The sequence below is a fragment of the Lepidothrix coronata genome, unplaced genomic scaffold (genome assembly GCF_001604755.1).
Source record: "Lepidothrix coronata isolate B3197 unplaced genomic scaffold, Lepidothrix_coronata-1.0 Scaffold67, whole genome shotgun sequence".
NCBI lineage: Eukaryota > Metazoa > Chordata > Aves > Passeriformes > Pipridae > Lepidothrix > Lepidothrix coronata.
In genome coordinates this window covers 4,610,080-4,631,906 of record NW_016690247.1, presented here as the reverse complement: position 1 = coordinate 4,631,906, position 21,827 = coordinate 4,610,080, and the positions used below count along the sequence as shown (strand labels likewise).

General features: G+C 39.2%; 1 protein-coding gene across 4 annotated transcripts in view; it reads left to right on the top strand.

Moving 5' to 3' along the window:
• The first annotated feature begins 8,135 nt into the window (after positions 1 to 8,135).
• Positions 8,136 to 21,827, top strand: part of EFR3A (EFR3 homolog A) — a 76,004-nt gene continuing 62,312 nt past the window's right edge. Inside the window, exons 1-3 of one of the 4 annotated variants that reach the window (XM_017818327.1) lie at positions 8,136 to 8,200; positions 12,662 to 12,715; positions 18,542 to 18,622. In XM_017818327.1, coding sequence (XP_017673816.1) covers positions 18,610 to 18,622 — 13 coding nt within the window. In that variant the 5' untranslated portion in view covers positions 8,136 to 8,200; positions 12,662 to 12,715; positions 18,542 to 18,609. Of the gene's footprint in view, positions 8,201 to 12,456; positions 12,476 to 12,661; positions 12,716 to 18,541; positions 18,623 to 21,827 lie in introns of those variants that run through there. The other 3 variants (XM_017818328.1, XM_017818329.1, XM_017818330.1) reach the window with 3 other exon arrangements.

Sequence of the window (21,827 nt, the reverse complement as noted above, 5' to 3'; positions counted from 1 at the left end):
ATGTTTTTAAGACTCAAATTTCTCACTCTTTGGCTTTTATCCTGTTGGTAATAAATATAAGTACTATCCCCAGTCTTGTTTTGCTCGTGAACATAATCAGTCACTGACCTCTCCCAGCTCTTATCTCTACTCATGAATCCTTAGCTGTTTTTTTTTTCCTCTCTCCTTTGTCTAGTTGCGGAGGGAGGGTGAGAAAGTGGCTTTTGTGGGTACCTGGTAACTGGCCAGGGTCAACCCACTACAGCCTTTCAGCTCTGTAGGCAAAATTCAACTTGGTAATATGGACAGCAAGTGGGGAAAAAGAAAGATGGCAGGAGATGACTAAAGGAAAATATGAGAAATTCATGCAGGGTCTGGGAAGACCAAGGGACTGTGAGGCAAGCAGAGGAATTTGGGTAGGCTTTTGAGGAATACTGAGTAATGTCAGCATGACTCTGGAAGACTGGGATACAGTTGGGCACAGGGGCTTTACCTCCACCTATCCTTCTCCTCTCCCACCGTCTCCTATACTTAGTCTCCCTCCTCTTGCTCTAGTTCCCCTGAACTATGGGTCTCCCATCTCTCCCAGAACCCACAAACCCTATCTTGCCCTTAGCAACTACTTTACATTTTTTCCAGTTGTCCAATTTTAGACCTAGGAGACAGGATTGGAGTGGGAAACCACTGGAGATACTGGAAATTAGCAGGTAGGCATTGACAGTGTTTGCTTCTGCAAGAGGCCATATGGCATAGCAGTAGCAATTGTCCTAGATAAATACTTCAGAAAAGAAAACCCAACAAGTTTTCTGCATTGTAAACTCTGTATCCCAGACCTTAATCTCTCTGTGCATCAGTTCAAATGAGGTAAAAGTGTCTTATGTACTCATCTCAAAAAGGTGCTGTATAAAGCAAATTAACATGTACATTTTGTGAGGAACTCAGATAAGTATTGACGAGCACTAAGGCAAAAGTCCACAAGGAAATTAAGTTATAAAAGCAAAATCTGAAGAGGTAACAAATGCTCCACTGAGGAATATGCTGAACAGTGACAAGCAAACAAATTAGAGAATAGCTTCTCATTTGGTAAACACTAATTGCTATGTACCTAAAACATGGAAGAAGTCCAAGTGGAAGCAAATGCATATATATGATCGGGTACTCAAAGTGCAAAACCATGTGCTTTAGTCTGAGGGAGGAAATTAAGGAGTCACACGCCATCTCCTGGCATTTTTTAAATAGAGCTCGGTGACTTATTTATGTATTGCCCACATTGTAACTTTGCAGAAAAATGCAAATCTGACGTATGTGCCAAACTATGATTAGAAAAAGTAGAAAAAAAATTACATCTATATTGTTATTTTCAAAATGAAATCTTCCAGGAGTTTTGCTCCATATAGTATTATTTCAAAATTTATCTAAATGACACAGGAAGGATTAAAACATTATAAACCAGCTAAACAAAAACTTATGGAATCACCTGTAGTTGGGGCAGGGGGGAATTTATTTTTTAAAATATATGAAATTATGTGATCCAAGACCCTAGCCCCAGTATTTCCAGTTAACCGGTACTTCTTAAAAAGATCAGGTACCAGCAGAGGGGCAGGGGGATTCCTGTGCCTCAGAGTCTGTTCTTAACACAGGAGAGAGGATGCTGCAGTGAGCATAGATGACCCTGTGCATTTCAACCAAGAGGGATTCTCAAGCTCTGCTCTCCTAATGCCACTCCATGTTTCAGGATGTCACTGACTCCTCCTCACAGTCCCAGTTTCCTCCTTGTGTCCATGTTTCAGGCTTTTGCCCCAGCCTAGGTCTTCTTGCCAAACAGATACTACTTCCACTAATAGGGTAAAGAAAACTGGGAAATGTTTTGTGACAGAAAGGGATGAATATCCTGCTTAGTTCTGATACACTTAAAATAGTTAATATAGTTAATGTGATAATTTTATGCCCATTTCCCTGAAAAATATTCCTGCCTATTGTTTATTTTCATCATTATGTCATACCCTGATAGTTTTAGTAGCCCCCCCCACATTCCCTCACTGCCAGCTGGGATGAAAGAAGCACACATTAGGCCTGGCTTGGTGTGTCTGTGCTGTCTGATGTTGGTTGTGCCTGTAGTTTGTACAAACAGCATGGCCAGGCCAACAAAAAAATGTCGAGTTCATGTCAGGCTTTTTTCTCTCAGGGAGGTCACTAATTCAGTTCACTCTTGCCAACCACTGAAAAAATTTTCACAAATCCTCCAGAACCGTTTTACCTGTTAGACTTCTATTCCTGTTTATTGTGGCTGAATTTGGCCTGTTGGTTCCCAGGTTATTAGAGACTGGCCAGCGTGATTGCAAAAGCCCTAGAAACCAAGTAAAAATTAAAAAAAAAATATGGGACATAATATGCATTATTTGTTAACAGTACTTTAAATGACATGGAACAAACATTCTTTGCAGCAAAAGCAAAGATTTTTGGAGCACATTCATTCTTTTCTAAAGGGTTTTAATTGATTTTCAAAAAAATAATCTAGCCAAGGCTGAAAATGGAAGAGAATAATTAGATTCTATTTTTGGATGTTATGGTAATAAAACATTTTGACATTACTCTTCTATTTTGTAGCAGAGGGAAGAGAATGCTTCAAGTGAAGACATACAGAATATGCCAAGGTACATTCCAGCTCAGTGGAATGGAGTGGGAAATTTTCTAATATACAGAGTTACTAATTTGGATCATGAAAAACTGCAATGGGATCAGCTGGGACCCATGCACGTGTCCTTACAGACAACACTTCGGGAAATCTGAGTGTCACATGCCATGTGTGAGGCATCACATTGCCACCCACTTTGGATTGGTGAAAGCTCTGTACTTCATTCCCCTTCTGTTCCCAGTTGGACAAGTAAGTCAAATTTTAATAACACAGACCTCATTTTAATATGGTATTATAACCCCTTTTACTTTATAGAAACACTGCCTATCCTAAATATAAAATCTATCAAAAACACTCCAATCTGCCAGAAAAATCATCATTATAGACACTTCTGATGCCAGAGGAAAGGATGGAAAGTATGTAATCCAATGGAATAAGAATGTCTCCTCCATTTTGCAAAGCATCTTTAAGACAATTAATGACATAAGAATAAAACATCTCTGAATCTAAAATATTATTTGTTATCAAATGTGTGTAGATATGATAACTTCTCTTACACATCTGAGGATTCTCTAATATTGACATCTTTAACCATGGAATTTCCTCTCCAAGTGTATATGGCCATAGTTTTGAAAAGTATTTGGAGATTTTGGCTGCAGTTGTAAGATTCCTGCTCTGAGACATCTGCAAGACACTCACTTTTCTGACAGTGGCTGCTCAGCACTTCCTTGGAATTTCTAAAAAAAAATGTAGTCATTCCAATCTATTTTTGCTGTCCCTCTGACAGCTGTCTTCCCAGTGAGCAGAGCTGTCACTGAGAGCTATCGCTTGAGACGAGACTGGGAAAAAAAAAAGAGAGATCAACCAGGGACTACTGGATAGTTTGGAGGGAGGAATTGGCATGAACTCTCTGCTCTGCTTTTCATGGCTGGTTAATGTTGTCAGTTGGCATCCACCATGACTCCTGACAAAATGAACAACGACAGAGTAAAAGTCCTAACAGAGGCCCTGAGGATTCGATCTCTGCAGTCTAACAACACTTGGTAGAAACATCTTCTATCATCAGCTACATTTAGATGCTCATAAAATATTGTAATTACCACTCATTTACAGAATCAACCATAAAAATACAAGGTTGGAAAAATACACCAACAAACATGTATTAACAAAATGATTATTCCTCTGGCGACTGACGTTTTTTATAAATAAAACATATTTCAGTGAAATGCCTGTGAGTGGCTTTCTTTACTGGTGGTCAAGCAAGTAAAGGAGTCATTGCTATGAAAACTCCTGTGTTCTCACTAATGAAAGCCAAAATTAATGCTATAATGAATTATAATTGCTCAGCAATTGAATTATTAATGCTCATCAATCCAGCCTCTAATCATTTCTGTTGATGAGTACTGTACGTTTCCTTATCTCTTTTTCTCTATCTACAACATTTTAAACTTGACTGTACAAAAATAATATTAACTTCCTGTCATTCCTGCATTATATGGTTGTTAGGATACATTAATTCCTTCAGGGTTTTTTAATTTTCTTTAAAACTCCTTGAAGAGCTCATTCTCTTGGACCATCTAAGGCTAACTATTCATTCCTGATATCCTTTTGAACCTCCATGAGCATTTCAAACTAAGGTACTTTATGCTTCTTGCTGCAGACACTAAACATTTGATTGTGCTTTTAGGTGAATTAGTAATCCAATTAGAAAACATAGAACTGTTGCCGCCAAATTACTCATGCAATTCACATTTTATTATTGGCCTCAGAACAGGACATTTCTGTCTCACACTTTAGATACTACCAGGGTGAAAGCTCTAAAAGCTCTGCTGATGTAATGATCACAGAATCACAGAATGGGTCAGGTTGGAAGGGGCCACAGTGGGTCGTCTGGTCCAACCTCCCTGCTCAAGCTGGGTCATCCCAGAACACATGGCACAGGGGTGTGTCCAGACGGTTCTTGAATATCTCCAGTGAGGGAGACTCCACAACCTCTCTGGGCAATTTGTTCCAGTGCATGGTCACTCATAATTCAGGTGGAACCTCCTGTGCATCAGTTTCTGCCCATTGCCTCTTGTCCTATTGCTGGGCACCACCGAGCAGAGCCTGGTCCATCCTCCTGACACCCTCCCTTCAGATACTGACAGGCAAGGATGAGGTCCCCTCAGTTGTCTCTTCTCGAGGCTGAACAGTCCCAGCTCCCTCAGCCTTTCCTGTTAAGAGAGATGCTCCAGTCCCCTAATTATCTCTGCTGTCCTCTGTTGGACCCACTCCAAAATTATGACAATCACTTTTTAAAGAAATGTAAAGGCAGGTCACTTGAATTTTGTGTATATTGGGATCAACACATGTATGAACTGGTGCTCCAGGAGATTTAGGAGATGTTCAAGCCAAGCTGGGCAGTCCACTTACCTGGGCTTGGGATGAAGGGGAGTAAAATAAGACAGTTTGGCTGCAAATTAGTCATGCAGCAATATTATATGTATGCGATTCAACATTTTCTTAATCTTACTGGGTAGTGTGATTGTCATCTTCGTGTGGTCAAATGATCAAGTCTGTCTTTCATTGACAATAAATGAAAAATTGGTGTTGGACAGAAAGGTATCTGGATACTCTTCTGGCGTCCTCACTAAACCAAAAAATTCTTGTATTTCACAACTAAATTTGTTACCCATTATATAGCACATAAGGAAGCTCAAAGAGATCAACACATGCATATTCATAGACTACAGCTGTTTCCTCTGTTTTGAAATTGAATTAGGAAAACAGTTGTTTTGAATAACAACACTACAATTACGCTAAGAGCTTTATTGACTTTTATTGAATATTAGGTACCACATGGTTTATGTAATAATGTCATAAAAGAGGCCTGCTTTAAAACATGCTAGCTTTCTTCAAACAAACCTCAATCCCAACACTATATTTATTTTGTGATTTGAGCTTTATAAGGCTACTCCATATTCACAGATGCTTGCAACACAATAAAAATGGAGGAAAATGTTTTTATAAGCCTCAGAGAATAAAAGGTATTAATCACAGAAAGAGGATCTGTAACGTCATCAGGCAACTGAAATTTTGGGTTTAAGCTGTTACAGAGAAATTAGGATGTTACATTTATATCCGTGAGTATTGGCTGAATGAACACCAACCTGGCTCGCTGCTTGTCTCATTCAGACAATTAGTAAGATCTGGTAACTGCACTACCTGCCAGCATTTTGGTGAAACCCTATGGCTTGACGAGCACGTTGGAGCCTGAATGCTCTTATGCACAGCTAATAGAAAAATGAGACAAATAGCTGGAATGAAACACTTCAATAAACAGAGCAGACTGCCTGGAGCTGATGGATGGAAGAATGATCTTTGAACTAAAGCTGCATCTGACATGAGTTAAGGGCATGATAATTAATTCATATTTTTGGCTGATGAAAATTTTTTTTAAAACTCTCCTCTAGGTTTCTGAAAATAATGAGGAGAATTATTACTACCAGCTGTACTTAAAGGACAAAGGACAAATGTAGCTCTACAGAATATCCCAGTGCTGACTGTTGTTGGCAGAAACATCAATAAATTGCATGGCAATTCCAACATGTTCTGCTTTGCAGGCAGTGACTCAACATGCATATTGAGTATGACTGTTCACTGTGTGTTATCACTTTCATTATGTTTGGCCCCAAGAGTTCAAAACCATAAGCTGTATTTCAGAGATCATATAAGCAAACAAGAAGGACTTTAATTTCTTCCTTTCACTCCCTCAGTTGCACCAACGTGTGATAGTCTGATCAATTTTTGCAAATTAACATACCTTGGATAATGCTGAAAACTGCAAGACGTGTAGACATCTCACCTCCTCAATTTCACATTTTTAGGGATTATTTTCAAGAACACAATTGAGAAATACTGATCCTGTTTTGACTATTGTTGAAAGGAAAGAAAATAGATTCAAAAAGTGTAAGAAAATAAAATGTTAGTCTTTAATAGATGCAACATGAGCAGACCTGAAGTCAGTAAAATACATAAACTCAAATGGACTCATCCACCTAACCTGGAAGTTGGATCGATGTCTTCCCTCAGAAGGGACTACAACAGGAAAGGGGCTGTTAGGGGCTATAGGCTGCATTAATGGGCTGAGGTGAAGTGCCAGGTCCTGCACCTGGGTCACAAATAACCCCTGCAGCACTGCAGGCTGGGGGAAGAGTGTCTGGGAGTGGCCCTGAGGAAAAGGACCTGGGGGTGCTGATCAACAGTGGCTGAATATGAGCCACTTTGTGCCCAGGTGGCCAAGAAGGCCAATGGCATCCTGGCCTGTGTCAGCAATAGTGTGACCATCAGGACCAGGGCAGTGATCGTCCCCCTGTAGCCAAAGGGGGCACTGGTGAGGCTGCACCTCAGATCCTGGTTTCAGTTTTGGGCCCCTCACACCACCACAGCCATTGAGATGCTGGAGCGTGTCCAGAGAAGGGCAGCAGAGCTGGGGAAGGGTCTGGAGCACAAGTCCTGTGAGGAGCAGCTGAGGGAGCTGGGGGTGTTTAGTCTGAAAAAAAGGAGGCTCAGGAGAGACCTTACTGCTCTCTACAACTCCCTGACAGGAGGCTGTAGCCAGATGGGGGTTGGTCTCTTTTCCCAGGCAACAAGTGACAGGACAAGAGGAAATGGCCTCAAGCTGTGCCAGGGGAAGTTCAGGTTGTTCATCAGAGAGAATTTCTTCACTGAAAGAGTGGTCAAGCATTGGAAGGGGCTGTCAGGACAGTGGTGAAGTCACCATCCCTGAAAAAGCTCAAGAAACGACTGGACCTGGCACTTAAGGTCACTAGACAAGGTGACTACCGATCAAAGGCTGGACTCGATACTGGAGGTCTTTTCCAAACTTAACGATCCTATGATTCAATGAAACAAACTTTTCAGATTTCCCCTTGCCCGTCTAGAAAGCCAGGCATCAAAGTCACCAGATTTGGAAGCCAGCAGTATTATTTCCAGGAGAACAGACTAAGAGGTTGTGCTGCCTTGGGTTTCACATGATTCTCACTGGGGTTTGGCACCACGTTCTGTGTAGGTGGATTTGAGCTCTGGTCTTAGCGCAGCCCCCAGGCACCACTCGTCCTCCCCTTCTCCTTCTTTCAGTCCACGGCTGAGGGGAGCCTCAGCACAGCCATGGCTGGTCCCATAGCCCCGATCCGATGGACAGCAGCACACACTCCCACCCAAGTCTCGGATCCTCCCTCACGGCCGCCCCTGTCCCGGCGGGTGCGCGGACACATGACCCGGGACTCTGCCCCCAGGAGCCGACGTGTTCGCGCCGCAAGGGCTGCTGGGAGTTGTAGTCCGCCGCGGAGGCCTCCGCCCTTCTGCCCCGCGCCTGGCGCTGCCAAGCCGGCTCCATGCCCTAGGCTGTTCCCCCGAGCCGTGCCGAGGCGCTCCTTCGTCCGCCGTGAGCCCTCGCTGTTCCTCCGTGCGGGACAGATGGGCGGAGAGGGCAAAGCACGGCTTTCAACAGAACTACAGCTCCCGGCGTGCACTGCGCCCCGCGCACCTCAACAAGGGGTGGGGGGAAGATGGCGGCTGCAGAGCTGAGCGGGAGCGGTGGTTGAGGTGAGTCTCGGGCAGCCCGGGAGCGCTCTCGTCACCCGTGCTCACCCTCACAGCCGCCAACTCTTCCAGACCTTCCGCTCCCTTCCCTCTCTCCACGCTCGGGACCGAGGAGGACGCGCCAGAGGGGCGGGCGCTGAGGGGGTGGCGGGAGGCTCAGGCCGCCCGGCGGCGGCGGGAGGAGAATCTTCAGGGCATCGCCTCAGCCCAGACCCGCTGGGACGGCGGCTCGGGGGTGTCCCTGTGGTCCTGGCGGGAATGTTGGCTCTCCGTCCCCGGAACGGGCGGCTGCTCCCCACAGGAGCTGTGCCGGGGGGATCCCCCCTCCTTCCCCGGGGAGGGCTGTGGCTTTGGGATTTCCCTCAGCAGGTTTTCCTCAAATGGACGTTAACACAGCGAGATATTAACCGAACGCAATGCAGATTTACAGACAGACGACACTGTGAGCTTTCGTAGCTTCGTCTTCTGCTTAAAAGTTAATTGTGAGTCACGGAGCCGTGCTTTGAATAATTGGGGTGTAGATTCACAAATCCTGTTATTAAGAACTAATTATAGTACAGTCTCTGAATACATCTAGGAAGGGATCCCGTCGTACTTCTGGCTGATACACAGGGAAGAAAGGATCCCGGGTTGCGTAGATCTCTGCTCTGTTGTAGAACCTGTGGGAAAGCCACTAACTTAGAACCAGAGTTTAAGTGCCTTTGTCAAAACCAAGTTTGCTTGCCCAGATTTTATACTTTGTAAAGCTACATCAAATGTTTGCTGTGCAAATCAAGTAGGTAAGCTAAAACCAGAGTTAGCAGCCAAGACTTTGGGATTTTATAGACAATTACTTCCTGAATTATTTGTAATTCATTCTAGATAATTTGAAGTGTCTTCTCAAATAACATCAGGGCATCTTGTTGGAAGACTCTGCCTGGATGCTCTTAAACATATGGTGAAATTTCTCTGAGAAATTGGCACTTTGGAGTTGAAACCTTGACTGTAGTGCCCTGAAATGCCTAAGGGCTTCTCCATTAAGCCTTTTAATATTTGTTTAAAAAAATGCTGCTATAATGGTTTAGTTTCTGATTCAGGCAAAACTTTGCAAAGATGGGAAATAGAGTACAGTTTGTAACTGTTTTAAAACTACATATTTTTATATTTAATCCTGTTATGAAAATGTTTGTGATTAATGATGGCCAGTACCTTCTCTCTACTTCTGATCCAAACTTGTTCAGGAGAAAAGAATGAACAAATTTCATGTTATATGCAAGTTGAGGGAGGCATTAGGATACTAATCAGACTTGGCAGTCAAACTTCAACTATAATAAAAGGGGATTGCACTTCTAATTATGAAATCTGAATTCTAAAGAGTACGAAACAGCTTTGGTACAGCAGTGACTTTTAACTGCCCAGCCTAACACTATAAGGAGTAATTCTTGTAAGGTTACTGTAGAATTTTTAAACAACTTTGAAGATACTTAATTTTTTTAAGTAGAAACAAATCCTGTTTTCTGTAGTTGTATTCTGTCTTAGGGAGGAGAACAGGGTAGTCTCATTAACTGGGCTCATGCATGGCATTGCTTCTTCACCTGAGAAAGCTAATTCAAAATAAAGTCAGGTACTTTCACAGAATTACACTGTGCTATGTAAATCCATTCTTATCTTGCATTTTTGGGTTCTAGTAGGTGGAGTTGGAGCCTGACTTGTCTGTATTTAGGAATGAGTATGTGACTTATTAATCTTGCATTGCACTGGCCATTTTCCTACCTTCAAAGCTAAAGGCATTGATTAATTCTTCAAATAGGAAATATGAGTGGGGAACCAAGTGATGTAAAAACTTAATGTGCAGTGGATTTTTAATTTTTCAGTTCATGCCTGACTAGCTTGGGTTGCATGACTATCAGAGGTGCTCAAACCTCTGCTTTTCGTTGGCTTAAGTTGGAGGAATGAATCAGTGCCCAGCTGACAATTTCATTTTGAAGACTTAAAATCAAGTTAAACATTTACGGCGTGACATAATAGAATAACATATTAGAGGGCTTATTAGAAGAAAGTACAAAAACTCAGATATACTGACTTCTATTCCTTTGCCCATAGCACAGGGTTATGTACATTTTTCCATTTTAAGTCTTTTAAAGAGATCCACTCTTTTAGGCGGGAAAAAGATCTTTGCTTTTCTGTTTGGCTTTCAGTGCCACTTATGGAATCTTGTGATAATAATAAGTAATTTGTGCTTATAAACTATCCTTTAATTTCAGATCCCAGGTTAGTTAATGAAAAAAAAATCAGCAAGTCTAACAAACTGTATTTTCATTCTTGTTCTGATAGAACAGCACATTGACATTGGGTTTCCTATGCTGGCCAAATTGTGTAGAATCTTCTCTAAACTAAAAGGTTTTGTTCAGAATAGTGACTCTTGCATGACGTGCAAATGTTGATCGGCCTTTTAAGGTACATTCACTATCATTGCACTTTGATTATAATTGTATTTAGGATTATTGTTATATCCCTGGGAAAACAAAATAAGTTTTAATCCTCCACAAAAAAGCAGACATGATTTCATTTACCATTTTAATATCCAAGAGTCAGTTCCTTTGGTGCTAGAAACACTGTATACATATATAACATCCTTAAGTTGCTTCTGCTAATCTCTCAAATGTCACAAAATGACATGGAATATGTTAAAACAGTGTTAGACGCTGTTTAGTAATCTAAATGGTATCTCATGATTTTCCATCTCTCTCTTTTAATTGGAGCCAAGTTCTGCTTCAGATTCTGTGGAGGGTTTTTTTTCCTCACACTATGTAAAATTTTAATTCAGTGACAAACCACTGAGCAGACTCATGGTGGGAAGCTTCTTGGTTTGGTTTGGTTTAGTTCTGTTCTGCTGGAACAGAAAACAGTATCTGTGGATTAAACTTTGCCCTAGGCGAAATGAGGCAGTGATTGAAGGCTTTATGGAGAGGGAATTGTGTGGTCTGTTCTGCATGTAGAAGCCAGGCCACCTCTATATTGAATTTTTGGTTCTGTTACAGATCTTAAAATTATTAAAAATCCAGTTAATTATTTAAAAACAGAACCAAATGTCTTCTGCTTGTTTTAGTTGCTTATACAACTTTTCTGGTAATTTCTGCATTAATATCTTCCAAAGTGAGTTGACTTTGCTGGCAGCAGCAGTCATTTCCTGATTGCTGGTGATGGTCAGTAAAACACTCAGAGTCTCTGGCACTTGACTCCCTGAAACTGTCACCAGGTTCTTTGCGTTTTTATGTTCTAATATGCCAGTAAATCTGACTACTGTAATCTCTCAACTAAATTAACTACACTCTGAATTAGAGATTTTGCTTTTCCATGTATCTGTTGACCATCACAATCCACAGCATGTTTTCTTTTATAAAATTACGGTGTTTCTCACTCTGTCCTTGGAGAGGGGCGCACACAGCTTTCTAATAGGAAGGGTTATTTTAAATAAATTACTTAGACCTGCTATTTTTAGTCACAGTCGCTGTCAGCAAATTGCAGCCTTTGATTGAAATACATGTACAATGAGAATAAAGTTTATTTTTAGTGACTATGAGCATTGCTTTAATGTGTGCTCATTAAAACATATGACCAAATAAAATGTTTATTCTCACATTAGCACGTTAGCAGTCTGTGGAATTATGTTTTTTTGGTGTGCATATGCATGCAATTCTTAGATGAATATCTTTAATTTTTTATTGTATTTTTTTAAAAGAGCAAAACTCAGTGTCTTTAACTGAGATTTTGTTTTCATTTGTGGAAAGGTACATTTGCAGGGAGTTTGCATTGGGCAGTTAATGAAACCCAAAATGCGCTGCTTTAATATAGAAAAATCTTCAAATGATTTGTACTTTAATGCTAGTTAATTAAACGGTAGATTAGGCTACTTCTATCCTCAAAGTAGCTTGTTGTAACTTCAATTGAGTTAATTGTATGAATATATTTAATTGCATCAAAAATCCTTTGGTCAGCTGATGTTTATAGTACTTTGCACTCTGATCTACAAAATCTGCCTTTTTTGATACTGGGAGAAAAATGCCCTAGAAAGTGTTACACACCTTGTTTTTTCATAGCATTGAACAGAAACCTCTCACAGGCATTTTAGTGGGGAAGTGCTGTAATTTCCATCTGAGGGGGAAGTATCCTGTGAGGCTGTACCCAGTTTAGCTTCCTGAAACAGTGGTAGTTGGAAAGGTCATCCCAACACACACAGAGAAAAATGTTTATTCCGGCGTCAAAGTCGAGACTGGAATGACTACATTTCAAGCGCTGGCAAAACCTACAGATAGTCTGGTCAGATAAAATGATATCTGGGTTTCTGTGGTAACAGCCTCTTTGGTGTTGGAGCTGAAGAATGTGACTTTGGCTCATTCTGCAGAAGTTACTGTGCTTATTTGGATGTAAATTGTCTAGAGCTGTTGTCTTGACTTTTTGTTTGTTTGTTTGTTTTCTTTATAGTTTATTATATTTTTGCAAAATTGAAGACAGATTCCTGATTAATAATGCCTGCCAGTAAGTATTCTTACCTTAAGTACATTAAGACAATATTTAGGGGTGTTTACTATTAGATATTTTCTTTGGGGTCTAAAAATTCTAGCAAAATTAAAATGGAAAAAAGAAACATTATACTTGCCATCATTTTTAGGAACTTTAAGATCTCTGTGTTATCTGGTCTCTATAAATCTCCATATATTTTTCAAAGAACCCAGTATAGGCTCTGCATTTTCCTTTTCGATCAGAAATTCACAGTTTAACACTGATGAATTTTGTGATTTAAAGTATATTCTGAAATAGTTGTATTCAAAAAATAAAAAGGTATTCTGATATAGCTATAATCCTAACTTTGGAAAATGGTAACTAGTGTTTATAGGGCATAGAATCAGTATTTGGGATAAAAAGTGATAAGGCTTAAAATTTTAACATTCAAAGTTAAGTGAGATTTTTGAGGCAGATGTCTCTAAGAATCAAGTTACCTTCAAGAGTGGCAAATTTCACTAACACAAATGCTCAAGTTATGAAATGTGTTATAATAATATTAATTTAACAATTTTTTTAAGATTATCTTTTCTGTTTTCCATTTAGAAAAAATTCTGCATGATCTCTAGTAAGATTACCAACATCAGACTTTGGATAAAGCAGTCTGCTTTATCCAGAGGATAAAGAAGTATTCATAAAGTTACAGTACCAGTCATATTGCATGCACTTTAATTATATAGATTTGTAATGGATTTCGTAGATGTTTAATTTCATGAGGAAATGTTTGAGCACTTTTTTTTTTGCAATGATTTGTAATAAGCTATGACTACTGGGTACTGGAACTGCCTTACAGTAATTCTGTGTTGTGTTGTTTGAACCGCTGTCATGTAAAATATCTTACTGTATTTAGGTGTGTTCTGCTTTTGTGGTAAAAACTGAATAGGTTGAAATTGTTTCTCTGCATAGACATGAGTTTGTAACAGACTAGTGGCACATATGTGTGTTTTATGTCATATATGTACATGAGAAGCTGCTGGCTTGGATTGTGTCAGCTGGGATTCAGGTTTGTAACACAGGGACCTGCTGGTGAGGCTTCGGCTGCAGGTCAGTGCTGCTGAGGCCCCTCTCATGGGACTCACTGCTGCTGTGAAGGAGTGTGTGGGTTTTTTAAGCAATTAAACTGAAAAGTGATATTTTTTTCTTCTAAACCGGTTATGCTTATGTTCAGGGTCGTCAGTACTAACGTGTGTAGAGCCTGCATTTCTGCAGCAGATGGGACTTAGAGGAGACCAAAACAACCGATCACAGTGTTTATCTGCAGCAAGACATCCGGAGCTCTGCAGCCGCTTATTTATCTTTAATGGGTTTGAGTGCACAGGTGAAGGAAAGGGAACCTCACAGGTGTGTGTGCGTGTGTATTGCAATTCTTAAGAAATTTCATAGCAGTACTTTAGTAATATTTCGTTTCCAAAAGTGATGGCGATGAAGCGTGATTGGATTTTAAGGCAAAGAAGCATCTTTTTGTGGCTGGTTAATTTATCAGAGATAGAGATAGAGATAGAGATAGAGATAGAGAGAGCCTTCAGAATGTCAGCTTTGTTGCATGTGAGAAGAAAAGCTTCTTCTTGCTAATTTAGGCTTCTCTAGAGGTTCCATAGGCTTCTTTTCAGAGCATTTTGGTGGGCTGGGCTGCTGCTATTTAGTGTTACTTTGAAATCTTAAAGTATTTGTCCTTGAAATGCAAAAAAAGTTGTTTCAAAAGGCTGGATTGTTTTAAATTTTATTATTTTTTTTCACGTGGAGTTCTCTCATCCCACGCATGAAGAAACTCAAACATCTTTTGGAATAAAATGTGGAAAAGGCTGTTACTGTGAGATATATTCCTTAAATGTTTCTGTCATGCTAGAATGAGTTCTTTATAAATTAAGTAGAAGAATAATATCTGGTTAACAGGAAAGTTTGATGGAGTTCTTGGGTCCTACTGGCCAACTCCCTCATCCAGTGTTGCCCTTCTTGCTTTCCTGAGTCTATATGTCAGTTCCTGCTGGTAATTTTACCCCTTTCTTTCCAGTACAGTAGTTAAGGAATGTGTAGATCTAAAAGTGCAGTTTGGAAATACCAGGAGAGGCCAAGATAACTGGTATTACATAAAGACTGAATAAGAAGGTTTAATTAGTCTTTCTGGAGACTTTAGCTGTTCCTAGTGACATTTTGGAAGTCAGTCTTGAAACATTCACAGGACCATATGCTTTTTATCTCGTTCAGTATTAACTGTGGAAAAAAATAGGCATGTGGTCAGAACTGGGATGGGGTGTTGAGAGGAGGAGAGATGAATGTGGGTCGTTAGCCCACACTGAGAAGTGCCCTTCTCACTGAACTCAGTCATGAGTGCTTCTCTTTGGATTGGTTCTTTCTCACATATTCGGGTTATCAGATTTTCTATGGATGTTTCTGCTCAGTGATCACATTTAGGAATGCAAGGATTTTGTTCTGTATTGAGTCCTTAATGAAATAATATTAAGATTTTAGTCTCAGTGCAGTAATAGTCCAAAATAGTGAAAAATCCGAAGATGTAAAAGTGCTTAGCTTTGACTAGCCATAGCATGGCATTTGTGTCGACATTTAGTCTGTAGAGGAGGTGTGAAACTCTATCATTGCTGCAGCACTTGTATCAACCTTGCCAATATAGAGCCTTTTCTCTATATTCTTTGTGTATGAAACTTTATGAGTTTATCCTGTGCAAGTAACATGGGCATTGATGTGAGATATGCTTACAAACATGGTGTCTTCAGCTGAAGTGCAAATTTTGAAATGTTGAGAAATCAAATATGTTTTCTCATTGCTATTATAATACAGTACGAGGAGAGCGATGTGAGCCACAGCTATTTTATTAACCATTTAAACTGTACTTTATCACAGAGAAACTGTGGATTAAAAGATTAATTTGTCCTTTTATTTAAAAACAAAACCAAAGAACTTATAACCAGTTAGCCTTTGCAATACAGGCGGTATGTGTTTTTCATTTGCTTCGAGTGTGCTCTCAATTTCCCTGTTAAATAACTTGTGCAAATAATTTCATTTAACCTACTTCTCTTATGGAACATCAGTGGTTTTGGTAGGGTTTTTTTGGCTGTATTTGGATTGAAATGTTACAAATGCTTCTGTTAAGGAAAAAAAGCAATAGCTAAGTCATATATCAAAACAGTTGTTTAAGAGACTCTGCTTTTTGAACAGTATGTTCTGGATATTCACACTTATTAATCAGATGCTTGAAACTCAGCATGGTAGATAATGAGGTTTTTTTTCAGAAAGAACTAACCTACTTACTGGCTGTATTCCCTGACTTGAATTAAACATTTAACTTAAAGGCAGATTTTGTGCTAAAATGAAATTGCATGAACTAGAAGAATTATGTGTGATACAGGTGAGAGCACCTGCCGACATCAGAATACATCAGAATGTATTTTACTTGTGGTAGCTCTGTGTGTGATTTTTTTTTTCCTTTACTTGTTTTATGGCTTATGCCATTAACATACTTAATTATATCTTTGCTATTCAGGGTTTTTTAATAATAATTGTTATGCTGAACTGTTCTTGCTGCTGACTATCAAGTCCTTATGACTGCCTGTAACATGTAAATTAAGAGAGCAAATAAATAAAAATTAGGATTTTGCCAAATGTTATTTTCCCACATTCTTCCCTTGAGTTTCTGCTGTGAAATTTAGTATTATGAACACCTCCTACGCTATTCTGTTAAATATTTGCCAGTTGGAAAGAGACCACTCTGATTTAAGAGGGGCATGTATCAGTTATGAGGAAAATATTCCATGATTTGGCCTGGTTTTGGTTACAATGAAGCGGCGGTTTTGGTAGCTTCAGAATGCACCTCCAAGGATACTTAGTGCAGATTGCTTCTTGTCAAACTGCATAACCTTGTGTTTCCTTGGCCTTCCAAACACCATGTGGCTTTTTGCCAGTTGTCTGTGCAGAGGCAGCTGCTCTGGCAGAAGATGGAAAGTGCTGGTGGCTTCCCTGGTTGGTGCCAGGTGAAAGTAAATAGAAGACATAACAATTGAACAGTGCTTGGTTTTTTATTGTATTCAGGGATGTTACTGCTTTCAGTTACTTCATAGTCTTTAAATAAACAAACGACCCACCCTTCCCCCCAAATCAAAAATACTCACTAGACTTTTAAAAGTATAATTTGCTATGTGAATAGAGCTTCCTTGCCAAGTGTAGGAGGGAAAACAGCACTTGAAATGGAATTTGAAATGAGTGAATTCTTAACTGGAATTTAATGTTCTTAACACATTTTAAGGTGCAGGTAATTTCCTCGGTTTGGGTTTCTCCCCTCACAGCAATTTTGGGAAATTCATTTATTTGTGGTTTGCTATTTTAGTTTTTATTTTATATATAATAAGTATTAATGAGATTGTTAATGAAAAGGGAAGATTCATCTCCCTGTGAAATACAGTTCTGAACCCATGGTGGCTAGAGATGTGATCCTAATGTGATACTAGGTGTGTCTATATAAATATTTCGTGGGCTAAGCATGCTAATGTTTTTGCTGAAAATTAAACTATAGTTCTTAATAATGGTCTCTACTCTCCATCCAACATACTTTTTTCCTCATTTGGAGTATGTTTCTCTTGTAGCCTTCACACTTTAAAACCCTAAATGGGACCTTCCACTTAAAGAAATTTTCATAGTTGTTTTAATTTATTTTATAGGCAGTAGAAACCCTATTAATTTTCTGAGGGCATCGTTGACTACTTACAATAGAGTTAAATAGATTATAATTCTTTAACATTTTCATATTTTGGCTATTACGGAAGAGTTACGTGGGGGGATATATGAAGTTATTGTCTGCAGCTTGAATCTGTTATGTCAGGAGGAGAAACATCAGCAGCCCTGTATCAAGTCCTTCTCAACTACTAACTGAAGGGACCCAGAAACTTGAAAAACAGTTGCCAAGGGAATGTCATGGTTGGGCCTCCTTTGGCAGTTTGCCATTTGCAAGACCTAGGCCAGAAAAGGAAAATAAATGTGTTTCAGAATACCTGTAACTATTATAGTGCTGTGGCTACAGAATATATAATGGATTCTTTGCACAGTAGTATACAAGAAATGCTTTCAATATGTAAACACTTAGATATAGAATTTTTGCAGCTGATTTTTAGGGGATTATCTTTTCTAGAATGAAAAGAAAAACTATTAACTTCCCTAAATGTGTCCTTTGACAAAGCTAAGGAAAAAAAACAAAACAGGAACTTGCAACTGGAAAAGTGTAGTGTTTGTGCATCTGTTTATTTAACTCATGGTACCTTAGGCAACTTTAAGTGCCAGTGAGTTGGTTGCTTCCATATTCTTTAATGAATCTGCATGGATTTCTTTGACAAGTGTTCCTTTTGTTGTTTTCTGGTAGCTGTTATTTCTGTGTACACATCATCCTAACCCCATTTGGGAAAGTTAATGTTTAGGAGCAGTTCCATAGAAAGTGGAAAACACTCCTATTAAGATATGGCAAATAAAGTCCAGTGACATCATTATCATCATTCGTTCTTCCATTTCTTTCATTTGTTTTGGAACACACTTTAGTGTAGCCAAGAAAGGAATAATTTTATTTCAACCGTTCGTTGTCATAACCTGAGGAATTTATTTTTTCAGCTGTTATTAATTACATGTGCACAATCTGGGCATACGACATAGAAAATCAAATGCTTTAAAGATAAACTCCATTCAGTCCCCATCAAAGCCTTTATGTGCTTTTAAACTATACATGGACAATTCACCAAATGTTAAAATGTAGCTTAATAGTTTTCTCAGGTTTTATTAAAATATGGCTGTTGTTGTTATTTACAGAAATCGCTTTGCAACTGTCAGTCGATTAACCTTCATGTGCAGCCTTGTTTGCTATTGATTTCTCAGTCATGGGACGAAAGGGTAAGAGGGCTCATGCTGACTATGCATGCAAGTGTCCTATTTTTTTGTGCATGACAACAAAGAAAAATTGATTTTGGTGAGTGGGGGTTAAGATTTCCATTATGTGATTAAATGCATGTCTCTGGAAAAGCCAGGATGAACTGCTTTTAAAAGTATTTTGGCCTTCCTTTCCTTGCTATATGGACTTTCCTTCCCACCATCAGCCACTATGAACTCCAGTGGCTCTCTAGAGAATCAGGTTCCTACAGATGGAAAGGTAACTGTGTTTAGCTCTCTTGGCTTTCCGAGAGTGCTTTTTCATTTCTAGGAAGTTACATCTTTCCAGATTAATTGGTGCAGGAATTAGACAGGAATGAATAGAAAGGTGAGGTAGGTAGATGAACAAGACTATTCTACGTCTGCCAAGAGTTCAAGAAGCGTTTGGATGATGCTCCAGGCACATGGTGTGATTCTTGGGGCTTTTCTGTACAGGGCCAGGAGTTGGACTCGATGATCCTTGTTGGGTCCCTTCCTACACAGAGTACTCTGTGATTCTTTTTCTAACAACTTGTAGACTCCAAGACTTCAAAAAATAGTTGTTGCCTTTATAACTCGGTCTTCCTTTAGATGTCCAACTTGAGATCTGTCAAAGGTCTCAGTCCTTTCATTTTTCAAGAGCACATTTGTGATTCTGAATTGTACTGGGACCTGTGCAGTGTTTTGCTGATAATGCTCTGTGCTTTGGCTTGAAATGGGCACCTTGAGTCTTCAATTGTGGTTTGAGAATGCTTGCTCGTTCCTTAGTAAGAGAATGGGTAAGGAATTTCAACCTAACACTTAGCTGTATAATTATATTAAATCAGTACTCTTTCCTGATTGTTTTGTAAAGCTGTTAATAGGTAAGGAAATATGTGTAGATAAAGCTTCACAGGTATTTTGTTAGAATTACACAAATGCACCAACAAATACAGAATAATTTATGCTATTAAAACCAATTTTCCTGTGTTCAGTAAACTGCACTATAACTGTCTAATGATTAGAAAAGGACTTTAGGATGCTGATACACTACTTATGAACTTCATATGTAATAAAATATGAATAGTTATTAAATTATAATCGATCTGTGCCTGACATGATTGAGTTAGCAGAGTCCTCGTCTTGTAATAAATGCAGTGTAAGCTGGATTCAAGACCTTTTCTATCGTGCATGTGGTGTTTTTTTTAAATGAGTTTGTGATTTGTTATTGACATTAGTTTAGTCGTGAGCTTGAAGTTCTTCATAACCGACGAAACATAATTTTTACAAAGTGAATCTGATGTTGGAGTTGCACCATGGTGAGAAGTGCTGGTTGTGGGCAGGAACTGCTGGATTGCTGTAGAAACCGATGAGCCTGTGTGCCCACAGATGTCCCATCTGGTTTCTACAGAAAGCTGGAACACTCAGTATTTACTGATTAACAAAATGGGTTTATAAAAACTACTTCTTTGTGTATAAATACAAAGCTGTCTGTCTCCTAGACTGAACAGTTCAGTTTGGTGGGAAACAGAAGTTGTGGTAGTAAAGGAATGTGACCTTTGTGTACTGAAGGTGCATAGAAGAGCAATCCACTGCCTGTGTGTTCCTTTTGTACTCTCTGACTCATTACATGTTACAGGAGGGGGGAGGATGCTTTTTAGTTAGCTGGGATATGTGGTTCTAGATAGGAATATGTTTTACCCTTAAATCTCACTGTTTGGGAGAGAAGACAGTTCAGAACCTTTTAACAGCTGCTTTTCAGTTCTTGTAGGAAACCTGAATTTGAGCTGAAGGACTTTTTAGAACTAATGTGAAAGGTAACAACCATGAGGATATTTTATAACTCAGATTAACCTAGAAGGAGGCTGTTTTTAGTGAAACTTGTCTCTTTCAAGTCTGTGTTTAAAACTGTTTGTTATTGAGATGTTGTTGCATAAACTTCTGTTTGTTGGTTTGTTCAAAAGCTTCTCTTCTGTGGGGGGCAGGATGAACTAGGTAAAGCTGTCTGCAAAGAAAAGAAAGCGTGAAAATGGAGTGTATTGGCAGCTCCAAGGACCTGTTTTTGTAATATGTAACAAGATTTTTTCAAATTTTTGATTCCACATTCTTTTAATGTTCTTTTAATGGAAACAATGTGTATGTTTCTGTGTCCAAATTGCCATATCCTACTTTGTAAATGTTTTCTGGGAAAATCAAAGAAATAGGTAGGAATAGACACAGAGTATTTTATTGAAGATTGGTGATATTTAAACAAGAATTTGAGTTCTTAAGTATCCTCTGTGACTCTCATTTTTCAAAGTAACATTACAACATTTTTGTTTAGCATTTTATTTTTCATTAATGTCAATATAGTTTAAACACTTTTGTGGCTGAATAGGAGCAGATGTTTTGTCATGTTTGGAGCCCTGTGTATGTGCCTCGGGAGAATTGCTGCACTCTGTTTTCTCAGAGGAGATACCACAGTATGGTTCTGAATGCACAAAAATGCTTTCATTTATTCTTTCTTATGTTGCTTTCTATGTATGTGTATGTTTGGGGGAAATAAAATTTATGTAACGTGGTATTGAACTACTTGTGAACAGAACATTTTCTTTTTAATTGGGAAATGTTTTTCAAAATCTGTGCATATGTACTGAAGCTTGTAGCTTAATGTGCTCACATGAAGTTAAAATTTGTTTTTGAAGCTCTGGCTGTGCTTATGTTGGCGTTTGGGATATCTTAAAAGGAAAAAGGATCTATAGAACCACACGCTCTTACATGTCCTGTGTACAGCTCAGCAGTTTATGCCATACTAGTTAAAATCTCTGAGTTAAACTTACCTACTGCATTAGCTTTGAGGTTCCAGAAAGAAAGCCTGTGAACCTTTGCTTTCTCATCATCATCAGGACTTTTAATCATGACATACATGCCCTTTTCATTCACAAAAAGCTTCTCATGCCTTATTTTACTTGAAGTGACAATGTGGTACCTACTCCCTGATCGCTTTCAGCCCTGTGTGTTTGTGCAACATGTGCTGGAAGGCACCATTGGGCAGGAGTGGAGAATTTAATCCTCCCTGCCTGATGCTGCAGTCATAGGATACCTGTGATGGAGAAGTCACACAACTGTTCTGACCGTCCTTTTTTTCAGCACCTTCTGTAGAATGATCTTCAGTGTTAGGTGTTGCTCCTTAGTTGCAACAAAGTGGGAACAAAGTGGTAGGAGAGGTGTG